Below are 16,812 nucleotides of genomic sequence, written 5' to 3' on the forward strand. Positions count from 1 at the left end.
ATAGCATGTTTTACCTGTGTTCCCCAATCGTTCTCCCTGGGATTCGGAAACAGTTAAAACGTCCCCGTGGAGGGTAATTTGTGCAATGGAAAGGGTGACTTTTACCAACTGTGAGGGAGCGAGCCACCTTCTATGTTTGGAAATGGCCTGGAACACTGTGGACCAAACTATACATACCTTAAACAAAACACTAAGTGTACTCTGGTTTCTAGAAGTGATTTGTATGGTGATAGGAGCCCCATGGATATGGATAAAGACTGCACTGGGCTAGGCACAAGAGACTCTCCTGTGATCTAAGCCAGGGGTCAGCAACCTTTCAGAAGTGATGTGCCGAGGCTTCATTTATTCACTCTAATTTAAGGTTTCGTGTGCCAGTAATACATTTTAACATTTTTAGAAGGTCTCTTTCTAAAAGTCTATAATATATAACTAAACTATTGTTGTATGTAAAGTAAATAAGGTTTTTAAAATGTTTAAGAAGCTTCATTTAAAATTAAATTAAAATGCAGAGGCCCCCCCCCCCCCCCCCCCCCCCCGGACCAGTGGCCAGGACCCAGGCAGTGTGAGTGCCACTGAAAAATCAGCTGTGGCACGTGTGTATAGGTTGCCTACCACTGATCTAAGCAAAAGGAGTTATTGGCTGAGCCAGGAGTGGCATCTATATCTCCCGACTCCCAGGGCTGCACCTTTATTTCAAAACCACCCTTCCCATTATAGTGGTTTAGCACCCTGCTAACGAGGGAGTTCCTGATGTTATTCATGCTCTGTGGCCCTTCTTGCCGAGAGCAGGGTGGTCACAACCTCAACAAGGACCTCAGAAATAGAAAATGGCTGATACAGCAAGGCTGAGAGACTTGTGCCTACTTGTATTGTGTATACCAGGTATCGCCTGGCATAGGCAGGTCTCAAGTTGACTGCTTGCTGAATTAGCATGTTGCTTGATATATCAGTGTTCCTGATTCCAAAGAGCAGCTCAGCTGAAATATTATTGCACCAGTAATTCTGCACCTATTTGCATCTTTCACATTAGCAGCTGTTATATTAACCTGTAGAGGGGAAAAGCAGCTTCATAGTTGATCCTGAATATTGGCTGGGGACATTCCAGCCACTGCAGTTCGAGTTGAAAATGAGCCAAGAGTGTGGTGCCAAAGGGCACACACCACAACCCTCTTTTTTGCTTGCTCTCATTGGCAACGTTAAAAATGCTTTTCAAAATGATTTTTTTTCACTTTAGCTCTTACACAAATCACTGGGGCTTTTAAACTGCTCTTTTTCTTTCTTTCTGCAGCAATCCTGAATTGAATGGAGCTGTGATGGAAGGATTATTGTGGACCCAGAATGACCTCCATAGAATAAAAAGTGGCCTTCAGCTCTTCTAAGCAGCCAGTTTTAGACAAGATAAGTGGCACAAAGAGATATCATGGTGATATTAAAATAGTCCATCATGCAAAAAATTCCTGGGGGAAATATAAGTGTATATGACTATTTTGTAACTTGATTTGTGCTTGAGGTCATTTGTCTATTTAACAACAAAAGTTAATTTCTACCTCTTTTTAACTGAGCTGTGTGAAATATAGTTTTAGGGTTAACATACATTGGAATCCTTCACTGTTTCTTAAACTTTTTGTATTTAATAAAATATTCCCCAGTTAAAAGTGAACCCTCTTCCTGGATCTTGGCTTCCCTTTTGTGTTCAGTTGTTCTTGAAAAAGATACTTGATTTCCAATAGATCACTACTGAGCTCTTTCAGTGAAGCACATGGTCTGGTTCTTTTCATGATTTAGTCATGTACATGGCTGAATTTCTCTTGTTAGGAAAGATAGCGTCTTAATTTGTAAAAGTGGTTGGATGTAAAAGGATAACCCAGTTGTCCCTGTTCGATCAGATGTTGCGTATATGGTAGACTTACACACTACCGTGTTTAAAAGGAAAGTCAGTTTGCATTAAAATCCCAGAACTGTCCTTTGGCTTCACCATTAAATGTCTTGGAATAAGATTCAGGAACAGAGGACCAGCTATCTCCAGGCTAGGTTGAGGTCTTTGATCAATGACCTGACTTTAATTAAGGTTTCTGCTCCTTACACATCGGAACATTTAGCAAATTAAGTAATAAAGGCCCTGATGCTGCAAGGATTCACAGATCCAATTCCAGGATTGAGGTCCTAGTATGTAAAGGGAAATATTAAAATCCATCAGTGTGGTAGAATGGTGGGAAATTAGAGCACACCGTAGTCAAGGTGCAACAGACTAGAAATTTTTCTGGAAAAGAATACAAGGCAACAGCTGATAGGCTTTTTGAAAGAGGGATTGTTTTAAACAAACTCCTGCAAATGAAAAGACAGGGAATGAAGCCACATGCAAAAGCGGAGTCAGGAGTGGGTTGTAGGGAAAAAGTAAGGGACAGATATACTAATTTTTAAAAAAGTGATTGACTGTGATTATCCAGCGGGACAGACCTGCCTTTCAAAGGGTAAGTGCTCAGACTTTCTGGAAAGCAGGTCCCATTATGGCATCATTAGTTGAGCACTCAAAATAATTGCTTCTGAAATTCCTGGCCAGCCTGGGATTAAAGGTAACAAAGGCTCTTAGAAATGAGAAGGCCCATATTTTTAAAGGTATTTAGGCATTGATCCATTCAGCATTGCAAGGCCTAAAACCTAAATACCATTAAAATTATGTGTCTTAAGTAAGTCCAGTAATATAGAAAGCAATTAAGAGAGTACTGAAAATTTTTGAACGTATACAAACCAGCCAGCTTGGAAGACAGATAACAAGGGAGTAAGCCACCAATTATCATATCTGATAGATTATTTTTTGGGGGGGGAGGTTATCAAAGTAAATGTAGCAGTTTAGAAAGGCAGGAAGTGTGATCTTGGCAAATACATCTAACTTCTGATTCCTTTATCTTCTAGATGTTCTCTTATTTTATTAGAAACATGTGCATCAAGTATTGTGAATTTAAATCTTGCAAGCAAACCTGGTTGCTTTCTTTATTAGAAGTAAAACTGGACTGGGTGAAGGGAACATGGTAGATATGTTTTCCTGTCCCACATAAGATTTCCTGAGACAGGATCATTCCTGTGCATTGAAAGCTATCTGAAAGACCATGACCAAAAGGAAGTTAGACAGCCATGAGTAGGTATGGGGAGGTACCTGATAAATTGTCACAGGGATAAATATTGGGTCTAGGCATGCAGTGTGAATTCTGGATTCTTGGGGGAGGAAGCATGCCATTGAACTGTTACTCCCTTTTGTCTTTGACCAACCCACTTTCTGATAGCTTCTGCATAAGAGGGATTAAAGGCCTGAGGCTCCCCTTCAAAAAGAGGTTGGGGAGACAGGGACAGTACATCTGAATGAATTGTTCCTCGCTCCCAATGTCAGAATTTAAATCCAGCAACTAATATTAGTATATTAACTAATGGAGCTAATTAGTAAAGCTGATAAGATAACTTTTTGGCTTTGAATACAGATCAGCGTGACATACTGTACTGGGAAGAATATTTTGTGTACGGACTGGGTTATTGTGGTACCGACATTTATTAACATGCCCTGAGGTGCATTATACCATTCTAAACAGATTGATGTGGCATGAGACCATTTTATGGAAGCACATCTTAGGGAGGCATTAAAACTGATTTCAAATGACCTATATTATTGGGGCATGTTAATTTAGGTTTCCATTTACAGATTGACCTGGAAAAGCAATTAAAGAAAGCCCTAAGAATTTTTAAAATGGTAGATGTAAGGTACTGATGATGTACTAGTGAAATGTCCATAGAAAATAAGTAGGTCTGCAAATCTGTTTCTGTGCAGAATCAGCGTTGTATAAAACATTTTTTCCCCAAATTTAGCATAGATTTCTTTTCCAACTCCTCACTCCTGTTCGTCTAGATTTAAAGGCTTCTTAGGTAATGTGTGCATTTCCATTTCTTGACTGTTTTCTTTTTTTAAAAAATGTTTTTGCCTCAGGTAAGCCTCTACCCACAAGAACTCTGGTTCATGTTATCAGTAAGTACGGTTTATTTTTTTAATTAAAAAGGATAGGCATCTTAAAAAAACCTTAGAAAGATGTGTTTCTATAGCTTACATTTCATCTGAAGGGACAAGATTATTTAAAAAGCTAGATAAAACTATTTGAGTCACTTGTATATTTGGATAGAGAGAGCTGATTTCTCTTAAAGATAAAACTGAAATTTCTTTAAAAAAGGTAATTACACTATAAGAACCCAAATCATGCATAGAAAGCGCTTGTTTTTTTAAAATGTTCCCTCCTTTATTTACCATCCATCAGCCTCTGAGATCAGTTTCTCTTTAACAATCAACACTTTTCAGCTTCCTAGATAATGTGTTTTACCTTGAAATGCAAAACCACTCACTTTGGCCCTGATCTGTGGTGCACTTAAGCATTTGAGTAACTTTTACACACATGAAAGTCCTTTTAGCTAAATGGGAGGACTTGTTACTCATGTACTTCTGTGCTTGCAGGATCTTGGCAAATGTCAGTATGTAAAAAGGCTCAGGTTTAATCTCATAATCCTAAACAAATTTGGACACGTCAGAATGCTTTTCATACTCCAAGTTACCTGAAGTAATGAACTAGAAACAGGTAGTGCAGGGACTTTCGTAAGTTTATTGAATAAGTAAATCCATATCTAATTCATAACATTAAGTGTTCTGATCATATTTAATAGTTGTGCAAACCCATTACACATTACTGGGGGGAGAGAACAAGTAATATTTTACAATCAACCTAAAAAGTCTTCTATGTTTGCCTCATAATACCACTGACAAACCTTCAAATACATTCAGACACTACATCACTAACCACCATTACATGCATGTTCTAAATAAAACAGGCCAAAGTGACAGATTATGCTTCTTCCTCAGAGGCTAACCAAATAAGTGTAACAGGGAAAGCATACTGTGATTTCTACGTGACAGTGGACTTACATTCTTTAGCTTGAAATATTGTGGTGGGATTTTTACATATAATACACATACACACAGCATTCTTTCAGCAACAAGAAGCCCTATGCAAGAGAAATGCTCTGTCATTTAAAAAAAAAAAGCTGTCAATTCAGCATTTACTGTTGAAGCATAAAATGGTGAAACATCTAATAGTCTGAACAACACTATGAACTTACTGCACCACTCCTCATTCAGGTAATCAATTGATAATTCAAAACAGGTTAATATTTAAGAATTCCTCAGAACAGCATGTCTCTGAAATTACTGTGCTTCTTTTGAACAGTGCTGTTCTCACATGCTGCTGTGGAATAAGACTGGGCTCACAGTATGGCCCTAATGGAGTTTTTTTAGGTGGGGATAAGGAAACTGACCCCATATACATGCCATCTTCCAAATGTTTTGTTATGGTAAAATTCTTAAAAGTGGATAATATGGGAAAGCTTCTTCATTCACACCTTGATCACTCTGATTTTTTTAGTCATTAAACATCACTCCATACGGCAAAAATTCACATTTTCAGAGGTAAACTGGCTTTAAAAAAATAAAAAATAAATAAATAAAGTACTTTGGTGATAAGTTCTTTAGTCAGTCTGCTTTACAGTTTGTTCTTATCAACCATACACATTCTTTGCATTTTAAAAACAGTAAATTAATCAAAACTTTACAAAAAGCTAAAAATACGGCCATGCTAGTGAATGCATTACATGCAGCATCAGGTAGAGCATTGCACACTTAGTACAGTGATTTACGAAGACCATGTACTGGTTTAATGTCCATTTTCACTCTTTTTGTCATTGAGACTTACATTATATTTGGGTCAACCAAAAAACCCAAAGAGATTTTATAAAATTTTACAACAATTAAACAGTAACGTTTAATTCTACAAATGGATAAAGCAAACTACTGTAGCTCAATAGTACGCTAACAGGACTAATAGTAGTCAAATAATCTATATACACAAGCTAATACAATACTAAATACCATGTGATATTTACAAAAACATTAAGTAGCTTCAGGTAACATTCCAGAAATACATTTAGTTTATTCCAAATCATTACTCAGTTGCCTAATAAACTGAAGTTAATGTAATCTTCAGTGACAAACTACATAAAAGTAAGATAGCTGAGGAACACAAAGACCAGCAAGCTAGGGGGCCCTGGGATGAAAATCTGGCCCTACTCACTTGAATAGGTCAGGATGTCACCCAATTTTATTTTTTGCTGTTCTTTATCTAGGACTACGTTAATCTTTGAAGGTGTTTTTTGTTGTTTTTTTTTTTAAATATATAATCTGGAATTGTTCTATTACACAAATTTAAAAGTGTATTTAAATACTGTGCTCTCAAAAAGAGCATTTATACAAACTCATATTTACAATAAGACACTAATGACTGTGTGTTTCTTGAGATCAGCTCTTCTGTGTTTGAAGAACGCTAAGCTTAAGTGCTGAAGGTTAACGAACGTCAGTGTTTTGAATTGGCATTTGAAGATATCTTAAAACGTATGTGGATCGCTGAATGCTCTAAGTTAAATTAGCTGATCAAGAGACTGAACCATGTTTATAAATTATTACTTTTAAGAGGACTAACTTACAAGCAAAAATTCTGCAGACCATTTCTACAAGACTTCATCATTTTTTTCTATACAATGTAAACATTCTTGGCTCATCTTAGAAAAAATGCCTTCAAAGAAGTGCCTTAGAGAAATGGTTTGCTGGATTTATACTAGGATTCTACTCTCACTCCTTCCTAATAAATACAAGGCCCTGAAGAAGACTGAATTTACTATCAGGTTAAAGTCAGTGAAAGAGTTAAAATGACTAGACAATTCCTACAAGATACGTTATCTCCATAAACCATCCCAAACTTTATGCAGTAACCTCTGCTCAGTATTACACACAAAGTATGCTGAGAGACATCTCTATCAAACTGTCTTGCAAGAGTCTGTATAGGTGGGGAGAAGGACAACATTTTTCTACATACACATTTAATTCTATGCAAGATGGAAAGTGTGAGTACACAAAACCTCATTTAAAAACTAAAATCATACAGATATAATTAACCTATTAAGCAGGGTCTACAGCAGGTATATTGTTACAGTTCTATTTATAAACACATGCAGATGATTAACAATGACATTTTTTACATAAAATTCCATTGCAAGAATGTATTTGTTTAATAAATAGACTAAAGATAACTTATGTAATATAATGCTTTTCAGCGTACACACAATATCTGTGCACATTGTAATAAAGTGGATTTGAAAAGTTGTCCTTGTTTGTCTATAAACTACAAGTGCCCATTTTAAATAAAAAGATTCATAATTACCCATGGGCTACTTCCCTGTGACACACAGTGTCACAAACATGGTGAAAATGCAATACTGAAAAGTTAATCTAGAGATGGTTTTTGTACAGTTTTTTTATACAATCAAGAAAAAGAGAGATACAATTTGTATCAACAAACAAAAGGTCATTTCTGGTTATTTGAGGCATTACTCTCAGCTGCTTTTACCATAAAAGAGAAGAGAATATGAAGTAATTGGAAATTAAAAAATATAAAATGCTAGTTAAGATATGCTTTGAAAGTTGGTCAAGAATAAAAATATTCTTCTAACTTTTTGAAGATTAGTTCATTTTTATTAACAGCAATGATCTGCAGTTAACTGAAACAATTATTTTTAATACTCCAGGCATGAAGAAAACAATCTTCAAGTTTAATGCAATTTGAACACATAATGATATGGCCATGACAAAATATGTAAGTAGTCTGAGCAGTACCTGTGTGGACACTAGAATATTTATCATGTGTGAAATGATGTGAACAGCCAACATACTAATACAGTTACTTTAATTGCATCTATAACTCTTTCACATTTTGCACATGATAAATAGCCCACAAGATACACTTAGAATCAATGCAGGTTTTACAGTAGCAAGTGGAAGTAGTGATGTAGTAGTCTTTGGTCCTCAGACAAACAGAACCAGAAAGCAGCATGCAAGCCATTATCAAAACACCAGAAACAACCCTGACTGCAGCCTCACGTTCTGTGTGTTTCACAGTAAGAAACATTTAGGCAGTGTCACACCTTCTCATGAAGAAACAAAAGGCCATAAACCAGGCCTTCTCAACTTTCATGAAAAAAACTACAGTAGAAGTCAACAAGTCCTAGCTCGAGACATATCGAGTTAGTAATGGTTCAAAATGTTGAAATATACATAGATTCAAAAAGGGCGTCCATTCAGTGCAGCTTAAAAAAACCAATAAACGCCTCTTATGGAGGCATTTAGCTACAAAGGTTCCCACCCCTGAGCAAAATACTAATTGCGCAAACAATGCCACACACAATTTTTTTTCTTGCCTGTCAAAATAAAAGCTTTAAAATCCTTCAGGAGGAAAATACACACCTTTGGGTCAACCTGAAGTGCAAAGTAGGCCAGGTTGCAGCAAGCCAAAGATGTAGCATACCTTTTCAGAACCAGCCCCTCTCCCCTTTTATACATCATCTATTCATCTGTTGGAGTGTAAGTCTAACCCTTCAAATACTATCCCTAGCCACAAAAGAAGGGTTGCAGTTTCTACTAAACTGGATATTCACACATTAACATCCACTACCTTCCCCTCCACTTGAGGGTGAGTAATGAACAGTGCATAAGTAAAGTGACAGTCTACAATTGACCTTTAAAATGTACTGTTGTACATTTTGTACTCATCGGTACTTCTGAAGAGGAAGGCTACAGTTTATCCTACTTTTAACATTGAATTGGGACTCAATCCTGCAAGATGCTGAGCACTTTTGCCTAAATGCTTTTCTGGATTGGAGCCAGTGGTGAACTGGGGCCAAAGTGCTCAGCAAACCTTACAGGATCAAGCCCTGGGTGGATAGATTTAAAAGCTAAGAGATACCAATTATGTTGACATTTAAAAGTGAAAAAGGGAATAGATCAGGTTTGTTTTACAAACGGAGGATTATTTTAATTGTTGGCAAGTTATCCCATTAAAAAAAATATTTGACCCAGAGGAATGCAGTGTCAAAGCCAAAGTCTTATGATCCTGGAATGTATAGAGCATATTTTGAAAAGCCAATTACATATTTATAATCAAATTGAAATATACATTGATACATGCAATATAATTGCTAACAATAGTCTTGAATGAACAGCTTTAGACTCTAAAAGTGTAACCTTGTAGTTCTCAGTTAAATAATATATTCATGCAAAAATGTATGCACTTCCTGTAAAATACCTTTAAAATGCCCTATTTTTGAAATCCTAAAATATTCATTATATTTACAATACAATCTTCTTTTATATAGTGTCTCACACATATATTTAATGATTGCTATAGGGTACAGAATTTTATACCATAGAATTAGAAAATATTTACAATAGATTTGCCCACTTCCCTTATTTTTAACTTTTCCTCCAGATCCTGCCCACTATACACTCAATACTATTTGTCTTTAAGAGTTCAAAAAGAAGCTCTAACTTTTTAACGCCCTGTTCTCAATTTGGCAACAATTATAGCTGCCAGCTGTTGTGCGTCTGTCATATGGGGATTTTTCTCCATTACTGAGAGGACAATACCAGCAGGGAAAATATTGCAGAGATTCTTGTATGTCTGATACTGATGTTCTGGAATAATATGTGGTTCCTGTGGCTCTCCACATACCCCAATCCACGGATTCCTCCACAGTTGCTCCATCTTTTCAGGCATGCTTCTTACCATTACGGGTTCATAACATGGTTGCATGAGATTGTTGCTCAGTGGATAGGAGTGGTAAGCGTAAGTATCAGCAGTACATGGTAATGGATCCCAACTAGCATGCTGCTCTCGACAGAGGGGTGGCCTTCTCTGCCGCATAGGGTTACTTTCATAAAGCCGTGAGTCAGAAATACTGTCCATTCTTGTCATGACCAAGGCACGGCTTGGCTGTGCAGTGGCTGATGGATGAACATTCTGAGGCACTGGGTAGTCTCCTGGACAACTGGATCGTGCTCCAACAACTGGATGCTGGACATGCAGTGCTAAATGGGAAACAGACTGTTTGCGAGGGAGTTGTTTAGGCTCTTCAGTTCCATAACTCTGAACTCTAGTTAAGGCTTCATGGTAACCATGGGAAAAAGGCTGAAGACGATTTTGAGATGAAAGTCTGTGGACCTTCACATTGTCTTCTGCTCTGGCATCTGCTACACCCAGATACAAATCATTATAAGAGGAATAAGAATCATTACTTGTATGGCTTAAGCGAGTGTCAGGACAGGGGCTTGAATTTCTAGAGTACATCCCTTGGTCTGCATCAGCCCCATAATAATCTGTGTTACGCATACTGCTTATACTCAAATTGGAGAAATCACTGAGCATGGAATAGTAACCATGGTCCCCTAAAGATTCGTATTTGGGATACTGGTCTGTATAGCTAACAGAAGTGCCATGGCTATTGGTGACCAGTATGGGAGGATACTGCACACTGGCCATGTGTTCTAGTGAGGATTTTTGATGAGTAAATTGCGATGAACCTGGTACAGGGCTGCTTGCAGAACGAGTATTTAATGCACCAACAGCATGGCTTTTTGAAGGAGGGATTATTGGTACACTTAATGCAGAAACAAGAGAAGGGACAGAGTTGGCTTCTGACTTCCGAGCTACTGACAGTCTTTCCTCAGGTTCCACAGCAACTGATCTAATGCTTGGGTCTGACTGGCGTTTTGGGGCAATACGTTTCACTTCGGAATTGATTTCTCCTTTGGAAATGGATGATCCTATGCCACATTTGGCCAAAGCTCCCTCACTCATAGTTTTCACAGCAGACAATTTGGCACTTATTCGAAGCTCATCTGCTACTGACCTCTGAGGCTGGTTTGCGCGTTCTGGGTGGTAATATTTACATTTGTGTCCATAGGTGCATTTTTTGCCTGCAAAAGAAGTCTCCAAATTAAACACGTCAAAAACAATCAATCCCACAGAAAGCTATATTACAGTAAGCTAAACAATCTATAACCCACTAACCCTCTCTGTTTGTCCAATGCCTGTAGAGGTCTTAATGGGCCACTCTACCTGGAATGGTCTCTTACAATATGCGCTATTTATGCTAAACAATCTGTTCCATTTGCATTTTGCTGTGAGGCTGGGAGTACCTTCCCAGACCTGAAGAAGAGCTCCGTGCATCTCAAAAGCTCTTTTCTTTCATCAACAGAAGTTAGTCCAATAAAGGACAGTGCGTCACCCACCTTGTCTCTCTCTAATGAGTTAAACAAAAAGATTCAGTGTTCAATACCATATTATTTGTAATACTTTTTGGGTTGTAGAGGGAAAGTAGATGCTTATGAAATAAAAAACTGAGACGAGCACAGGCACCGACTTCCATTTTTCTGGGTAGGTACTCCATCCCTGCTCTCCTGAGGCCTCTTCCCCCAATACCCCACCCTCGCTCCACCTCTTCCCACCCCCGCCCTGCCCCAAGTGTACCCCACCCTCACTCCACCTCTTCCCACCCCCACTCTGCTTCCTCTCTCCAGCACCGCCCACTACTTTACATGTCTCCTGCTCACAGCTCAGCTGTGAACTGTAGTGCTCTCCCTCATATTATAACTGTTGAGCACTGATAATCTGCTCATTGCTGTACAAGACAAAGGAATATCACTATCACAGAACTTACACAGTACAGGACTTCTCCTTTGAGTAAAATTATACAAAATGGTATGATGGCTTTTTAATGTGGATAAATATCCACTATGAATTTGGACCCAGGGCTTCACAGTTAGAAACTTACGTGTCTTCTCACCTTTTGAACCATTTCCCTATCCCAAATGCTCTGCTATATGTTTCTTAAAAAAAAGTGGAGATAGAAGCTAGTGTTCAATCTGGATGCTAGCAAGTACACCTCTACCTCGATATGATGCTGTCCTCGGGAGCCAAAAAATCTTACCGCGTTATAGGTGAAACTACCTTATATTGAACTTGTTTTGATCCAGCGGAGTGCACAGCCCCGCCCCACCCCCCCGGGCACACTGCTTTACTGCATTATATCTGATTTAGTGTTATATCGGGTCACATTATATTGAGGTAGAGGTGCAAAACAAGCCAGGTTTGGGTTTTAAAAACTTAAGGGAAATCTAATTACATGATATTAACTTTTTACTAAGTCTCCCTTTGTATACACAACTCAATCTGACTGTTGTGTACCTACCATAAGGGCATGGTTGTTTTTTATGTTCAGGAATAACAGGCCTTTTTCTTAGGAAATTTTCAAGGCTTGGACCATGGCGTCCTAAAGGATCATCAGGAGGCATAAATCTGGAAGAAAAAGGATGAAATATCAATTTCACTTTCCACTGTGAACTTTAACTGTAAATTCCACAATATCAAGAAAGAACGTACTTGTCATTCACAAAAGAATACATTAGCAGGCGTTCCTCTATGAATTTCTTCCACTCTGGCTTTTCATTCTGAAGATCCCGATAATTGTCATTTGACACAATGATGCCATCTGAGTCAAAAGCCAGTTTTACTATGAACCGGTCATCATAGCAGACCACCCTTCTTCCCTGAACTCGCCGAGATGGGGTGAAGACAAGAATTTTTTCTTTCTCCAATTTACGTAAAATTTCTTGATCTGCAAGATAAATTTAGATGGTTTAAATAACTGCATTAAGAAACAAGCCACTCCAGGTTCTCACTAAAAACTGTTTTTTGGTTGTTAGTTTTTAACTTTATATTGGAAAGGGAGTTCAGTAGTTCCTGACTAACAATAATACTTTGCATTCAGTATGCTCAGATGCTATGATCATGGGGGGAAATGTAAGCATCTAGACTTATATGGCACTTTTCTTCTAAGGATTTCAAAGCACTTTACAAATATTTAGGCTTCTCACCCACTCTCATTCCACCAGCACTGTACAATCAACCTGCTATTGCTGGCTCAATAAACGTGCGAATACTGTGGTCTAAAATCTAAGCTTGCTCTACATCACCATCCACGGATTCCACCTCTGTCAGAGGAATCCTGGGCTGATTGGCAACTATAAAGCAGGTGGAGTCAGGCCAAAAAGCTATCCTTATATTCCTAAAATCCTTGTCATTGGGAGGAAATATTAATATTTCTCTTCACAGTACAGAAACGTATTTTATCAGTATTAGAAAAACCTAGATTATTCCTACTAGCAGGTACTTATAATGGACATTAACTAGCAAAAATCTCCCTCAGTTTCAATTTGAGTGCTGAACCTTCTGGTTGCCATCCTCCACCCAAAAGCTGACTATTTCAGTAGTGACATATGTGTAAGTTTGTGAAGCTGCTGGGAGTATCTTTTGGGATGAAAGGCAAAATACCATTTTACTGAATTAACATTGCCTCAAATTATTTGTTCATGCTTAAGATAATCCTTTTAAACCAAGAAACAATTTTTTGCTACAATCTTTTAATAATACAATTATTTTACCACAGGATGAAAGTAAATCTTTTTGAAATGCTACCTGTAATTGGTGCATCAGGTCGAGACTGCTCTTTTCTCCACGCAGGTACAAATACAGTGATATCTTTGTGTCCTTTCTCCAGAAACCACTCAACAGCTAGCTGAATTCCCCGACAGGAAAATTCTTCTTTATTCCCATGGCTTAAAAATATGGCAAAGCATTCATTTAAACTAGGCTCAGAAAGAGTTAGCAAATGACAACAAAGAACTAGCTAATGATGCTTACTGCCATGGTATAGGCATTGTATAATACCTATACACAAAAAGAACAGATAAGAGATTTCACCACCAGCAAAAGAGTTTGACAAAAATTACTCTTTTTCTGAATGAATTATTTTTTTTTAAAAGAGAATGAAACATCAAGGATTTCTCAAAGATTTTAGTTTACTCTGTTAGTGAATCAAGTCGTATTTCAATAGCATACAATTCAGATGAAGCGTCTTTAAATCACTCTACAAACTTGATTCACTTTCGAAAATGGCAACATAAGTTAGTTTTAGAGAAATATGGATTTCTGAAGAGTTTGCTGAAAATCATTTAAGGTCCTGATTGTGCAACTCACTGTGTCTGTGGCTGTACCACTACATTACAGTGGTAGGCAGTGAATTGCAGGAACAGGTCCTACATCTTTAAGTGATGTTATAGGCCTTTCATGCCCAATTCAGGAGAGCACTAGTCAGCACTGCAAATGAAATCATATGGAAGTCAGTGAGAATTAACATTAAATTATGCTTAGTGCTATCCTGAATCAGGGCCTTAGTATTTTATTTGATCAGTAGATTAATTTCTCACCAGTGACTTAATTTTACACTCTGTGTGCGCGTGCGCATATAGATATTGGAATTTTTTTTTGATATCATATGTAATACTTCTCATTATTTTATTGTAGAAAACATCTTAATTGCACACTTTTAAAATGTATTTTATGGAGGAGAGAGGCCAGATAGGGTAGAAAAATAATTGAGAACTGTACAAACCTATTACAGCTCACTCACTAGTATTTTGGTTGTATGTGAGAACCCAGATCAGATCCCGCATTTTGGAAAAGTAATTTATTTCAGTGTATTGTCTGTTTTATATTTGTATTTAAAAAACAGTATTTTGAGATATTTCAGTTCGGGGTATGAGGATTAACTTTTTTTTACCCATTGTGGATGTGCATTTCACAGATGTACAACTGCAGATTTCTTATAAGTTACTTGCTTAGAGTGAAAAAGTGATATATCTTGTAAAAAAGATTATAAATAATAGTGCCTAGACACCCACACAACTACTACACCCATTCAGTAGAAGGGCATAAACTTTAAAAGTCTGCAAGTATCAGTCTTTAGTGCTAAACTAGTGTACAAGGGTACTACAAAATTCAGAGAAAAATTAAAAATAGCACTTGAATATATTTCATAAAATAACTTGGATGATGATTCACCATTTGCCATATACAGAAACTCCTCACTTAAAGTCGTCCTGGTTAACACTGTTTCATTGTTACGTTGCTGATCGATAAGAGAACATTCTCGTTTAAAGTTGCGCAATGCTCCCTTATAATGTGGTTTGGCAGCCACTGGCTTTGTCCACCGCTTGCAGAAAGAGCAGCCCATTGGAGCTAGCTGGTGGGGACACTGAACCAGGGTGGACTGGCAGCCCCCCATCAGCTCCCCGCTCCCCTAAGTTCCCTATGCGGCAGCCACCCAGCAGGCTATCAATTGCCGGCAGTTCAGCTGTCCCGCCACTGCCATGTGCTGCTCCTGCCCTCTGCCTTGGAGCTGCTCCTGGGAGCCTCCTGCCCGCTGTGCGGGGCAGCGGGTGGCTAACGTCAGGGTTTCCCCCTCCCCCCTGCTCCTGCCCCATCTCAATAGAGCAGGGCGGAGGGACATAACAGGGCTCAGGACAGAGGGAGCTTGCTGGTAGTAGCTGCTGTCTCAACTTGCTAATCTACTTAAAAAGGCAACGTACTTAGAGTGGGGTCAGCGTACTTATAGGGGCAATGCACATCTCACACACATACAGAGTCTGTATGTCTCCCCTCCCTCCATTTGTGCTGCCTTGTAGAGCCTGAGCCTACATTAACAACAACGTGTTAACTCTTTAGGGGTCAGCTGTTCTAGTTCATCATTTAGCAGTAAGGCATTCCCTGGGAAATATCCCACCCTCTGACTTCACCAACTCAACCAAGCTTCACAATCATCATTGCTGTGTGCAGCATTAAATAGTTTGTTTAAAACTTATACTGTGTGTATATACATACAATATATTGTCTTTTGTCTGGTGAAAAAAAATTCCCTGGAACCTAAACCCTCCCATTTACTTAATTCTTATGGGGAAATTGGATTTGCTTAACACTGTTTTGCTTAAAGTCACATTTTTCAGGAACATAACTACAATGTTAAGCGAGGAGTTACTGTACTTACAAACAACATCATGCTTTTTACAAATCAGAGCTGTAAGCCAAAACATTCCCCATTAAGCCTGCACCTTCCAAACTGATAGCCCAGTGAGTGTTTAGGGCACATACAGGTAGGCACAAACTCCAAAAGATAAACAGTCCATTGGAATTAATGCTGTTTTTAGAAATTTAGTTGGGTTATTAAGCAGCAATCAAGCAATGGTGAACTGCAACTAATTTTGCAAGTTCCTGATATTCCGGCAACTAAATTTTAGGAATACTGCTTTGATTCTCTCACTAGCCAATACTGCCAATTAACATTACATAGCTGGGCTGTGCACTTTTACATTAGAAAAATAGTATTTTATTATAGAGCTGCACAGTTGCAAAGATAAAACTTGCTATTAATGGCACAGCTTTTATTTTCACATTCCAATTACTACTTCATGGTGTATTGATTTACAAAACAGTTGTGATGTACTGTTCAACAAAAATATTACATGGTGGGTCAAAATTTACATTTGGGCCTTTGCCTAGTCTCTGTATACACAAACATGGAACTACCTTTTTTGCTTATCAGGGCTAGGGTCATAGTACGCAGCCCTATGAAGATTTCAGACAGAACTGTGAGGCTGCAGAGACTGGGAACTTCTTAAACCCTGGAGCACCCCAGGATTGGGAGTGTGCAGAGGAGGGTTCAGCTACTTTGCCTCTCCCTCGGCTCTTGAGTTCTATGGTCACCTCCTAGGGACTGTATACATGGGAAAGTTTAACTATATCAGGATAACTGGTAAAATAGGTATTGTTATACTTTTAACCTTCTAAATTCACACCATAGGTTATATCAAAGAAACTTTACTGGGAAGAAAAGGCCTCAGAGGCATAGCACAGAATATCACCCTAAACATCAACATCATTAACTATTTTACTGCTCATCAAAGCACAGATGATGAGAGGTATCACATTATGAAATGTCCATTTCCCC

General features: G+C 38.2%; 2 protein-coding genes across 5 annotated transcripts in view; one reads left to right on the forward strand and one right to left on the reverse strand.

Annotated features, from left to right (window-relative positions):
* LAS1L (LAS1 like ribosome biogenesis factor) overlaps window positions 1-1,660 on the forward strand; it is a 55,221-nt gene extending 53,561 nt beyond the window's left edge. The window contains exon 13 of the mRNA XM_032765907.2: window positions 1,289-1,660. Coding sequence (XP_032621798.1) covers window positions 1,289-1,379 — 91 coding nt within the window. The 3' untranslated portion in view covers window positions 1,380-1,660. The remainder of the gene's footprint in view (window positions 1-1,288) is intronic.
* A 4,984-nt stretch (window positions 1,661-6,644) lies between these two features.
* Window positions 6,645-16,812, reverse strand: part of ZC3H12B (zinc finger CCCH-type containing 12B) — a 37,715-nt gene continuing 27,547 nt past the window's right edge. For 3 of the 4 annotated variants that reach the window (XM_032765911.2, XM_032765913.2, XM_032765912.2), the window contains exons 3-6: window positions 13,446-13,585; window positions 12,351-12,585; window positions 12,160-12,266; window positions 6,645-10,885 (exon numbers count right to left, since the gene is read on the reverse strand). In XM_032765911.2, the coding sequence (XP_032621802.1) occupies window positions 9,462-10,885; window positions 12,160-12,266; window positions 12,351-12,585; window positions 13,446-13,585 (1,906 nt within the window). In that variant the 3' untranslated portion in view covers window positions 6,645-9,461. The remainder of the gene's footprint in view (window positions 10,886-12,159; window positions 12,267-12,350; window positions 12,586-13,445; window positions 13,586-16,812) is intronic. The other variant, XM_075068774.1, reaches the window with a different exon arrangement.

The sequence above is a fragment of the Chelonoidis abingdonii genome, chromosome 8, assembly GCF_003597395.2.
Source record: "Chelonoidis abingdonii isolate Lonesome George chromosome 8, CheloAbing_2.0, whole genome shotgun sequence".
Lineage (NCBI taxonomy): Eukaryota > Metazoa > Chordata > Testudines > Testudinidae > Chelonoidis > Chelonoidis abingdonii.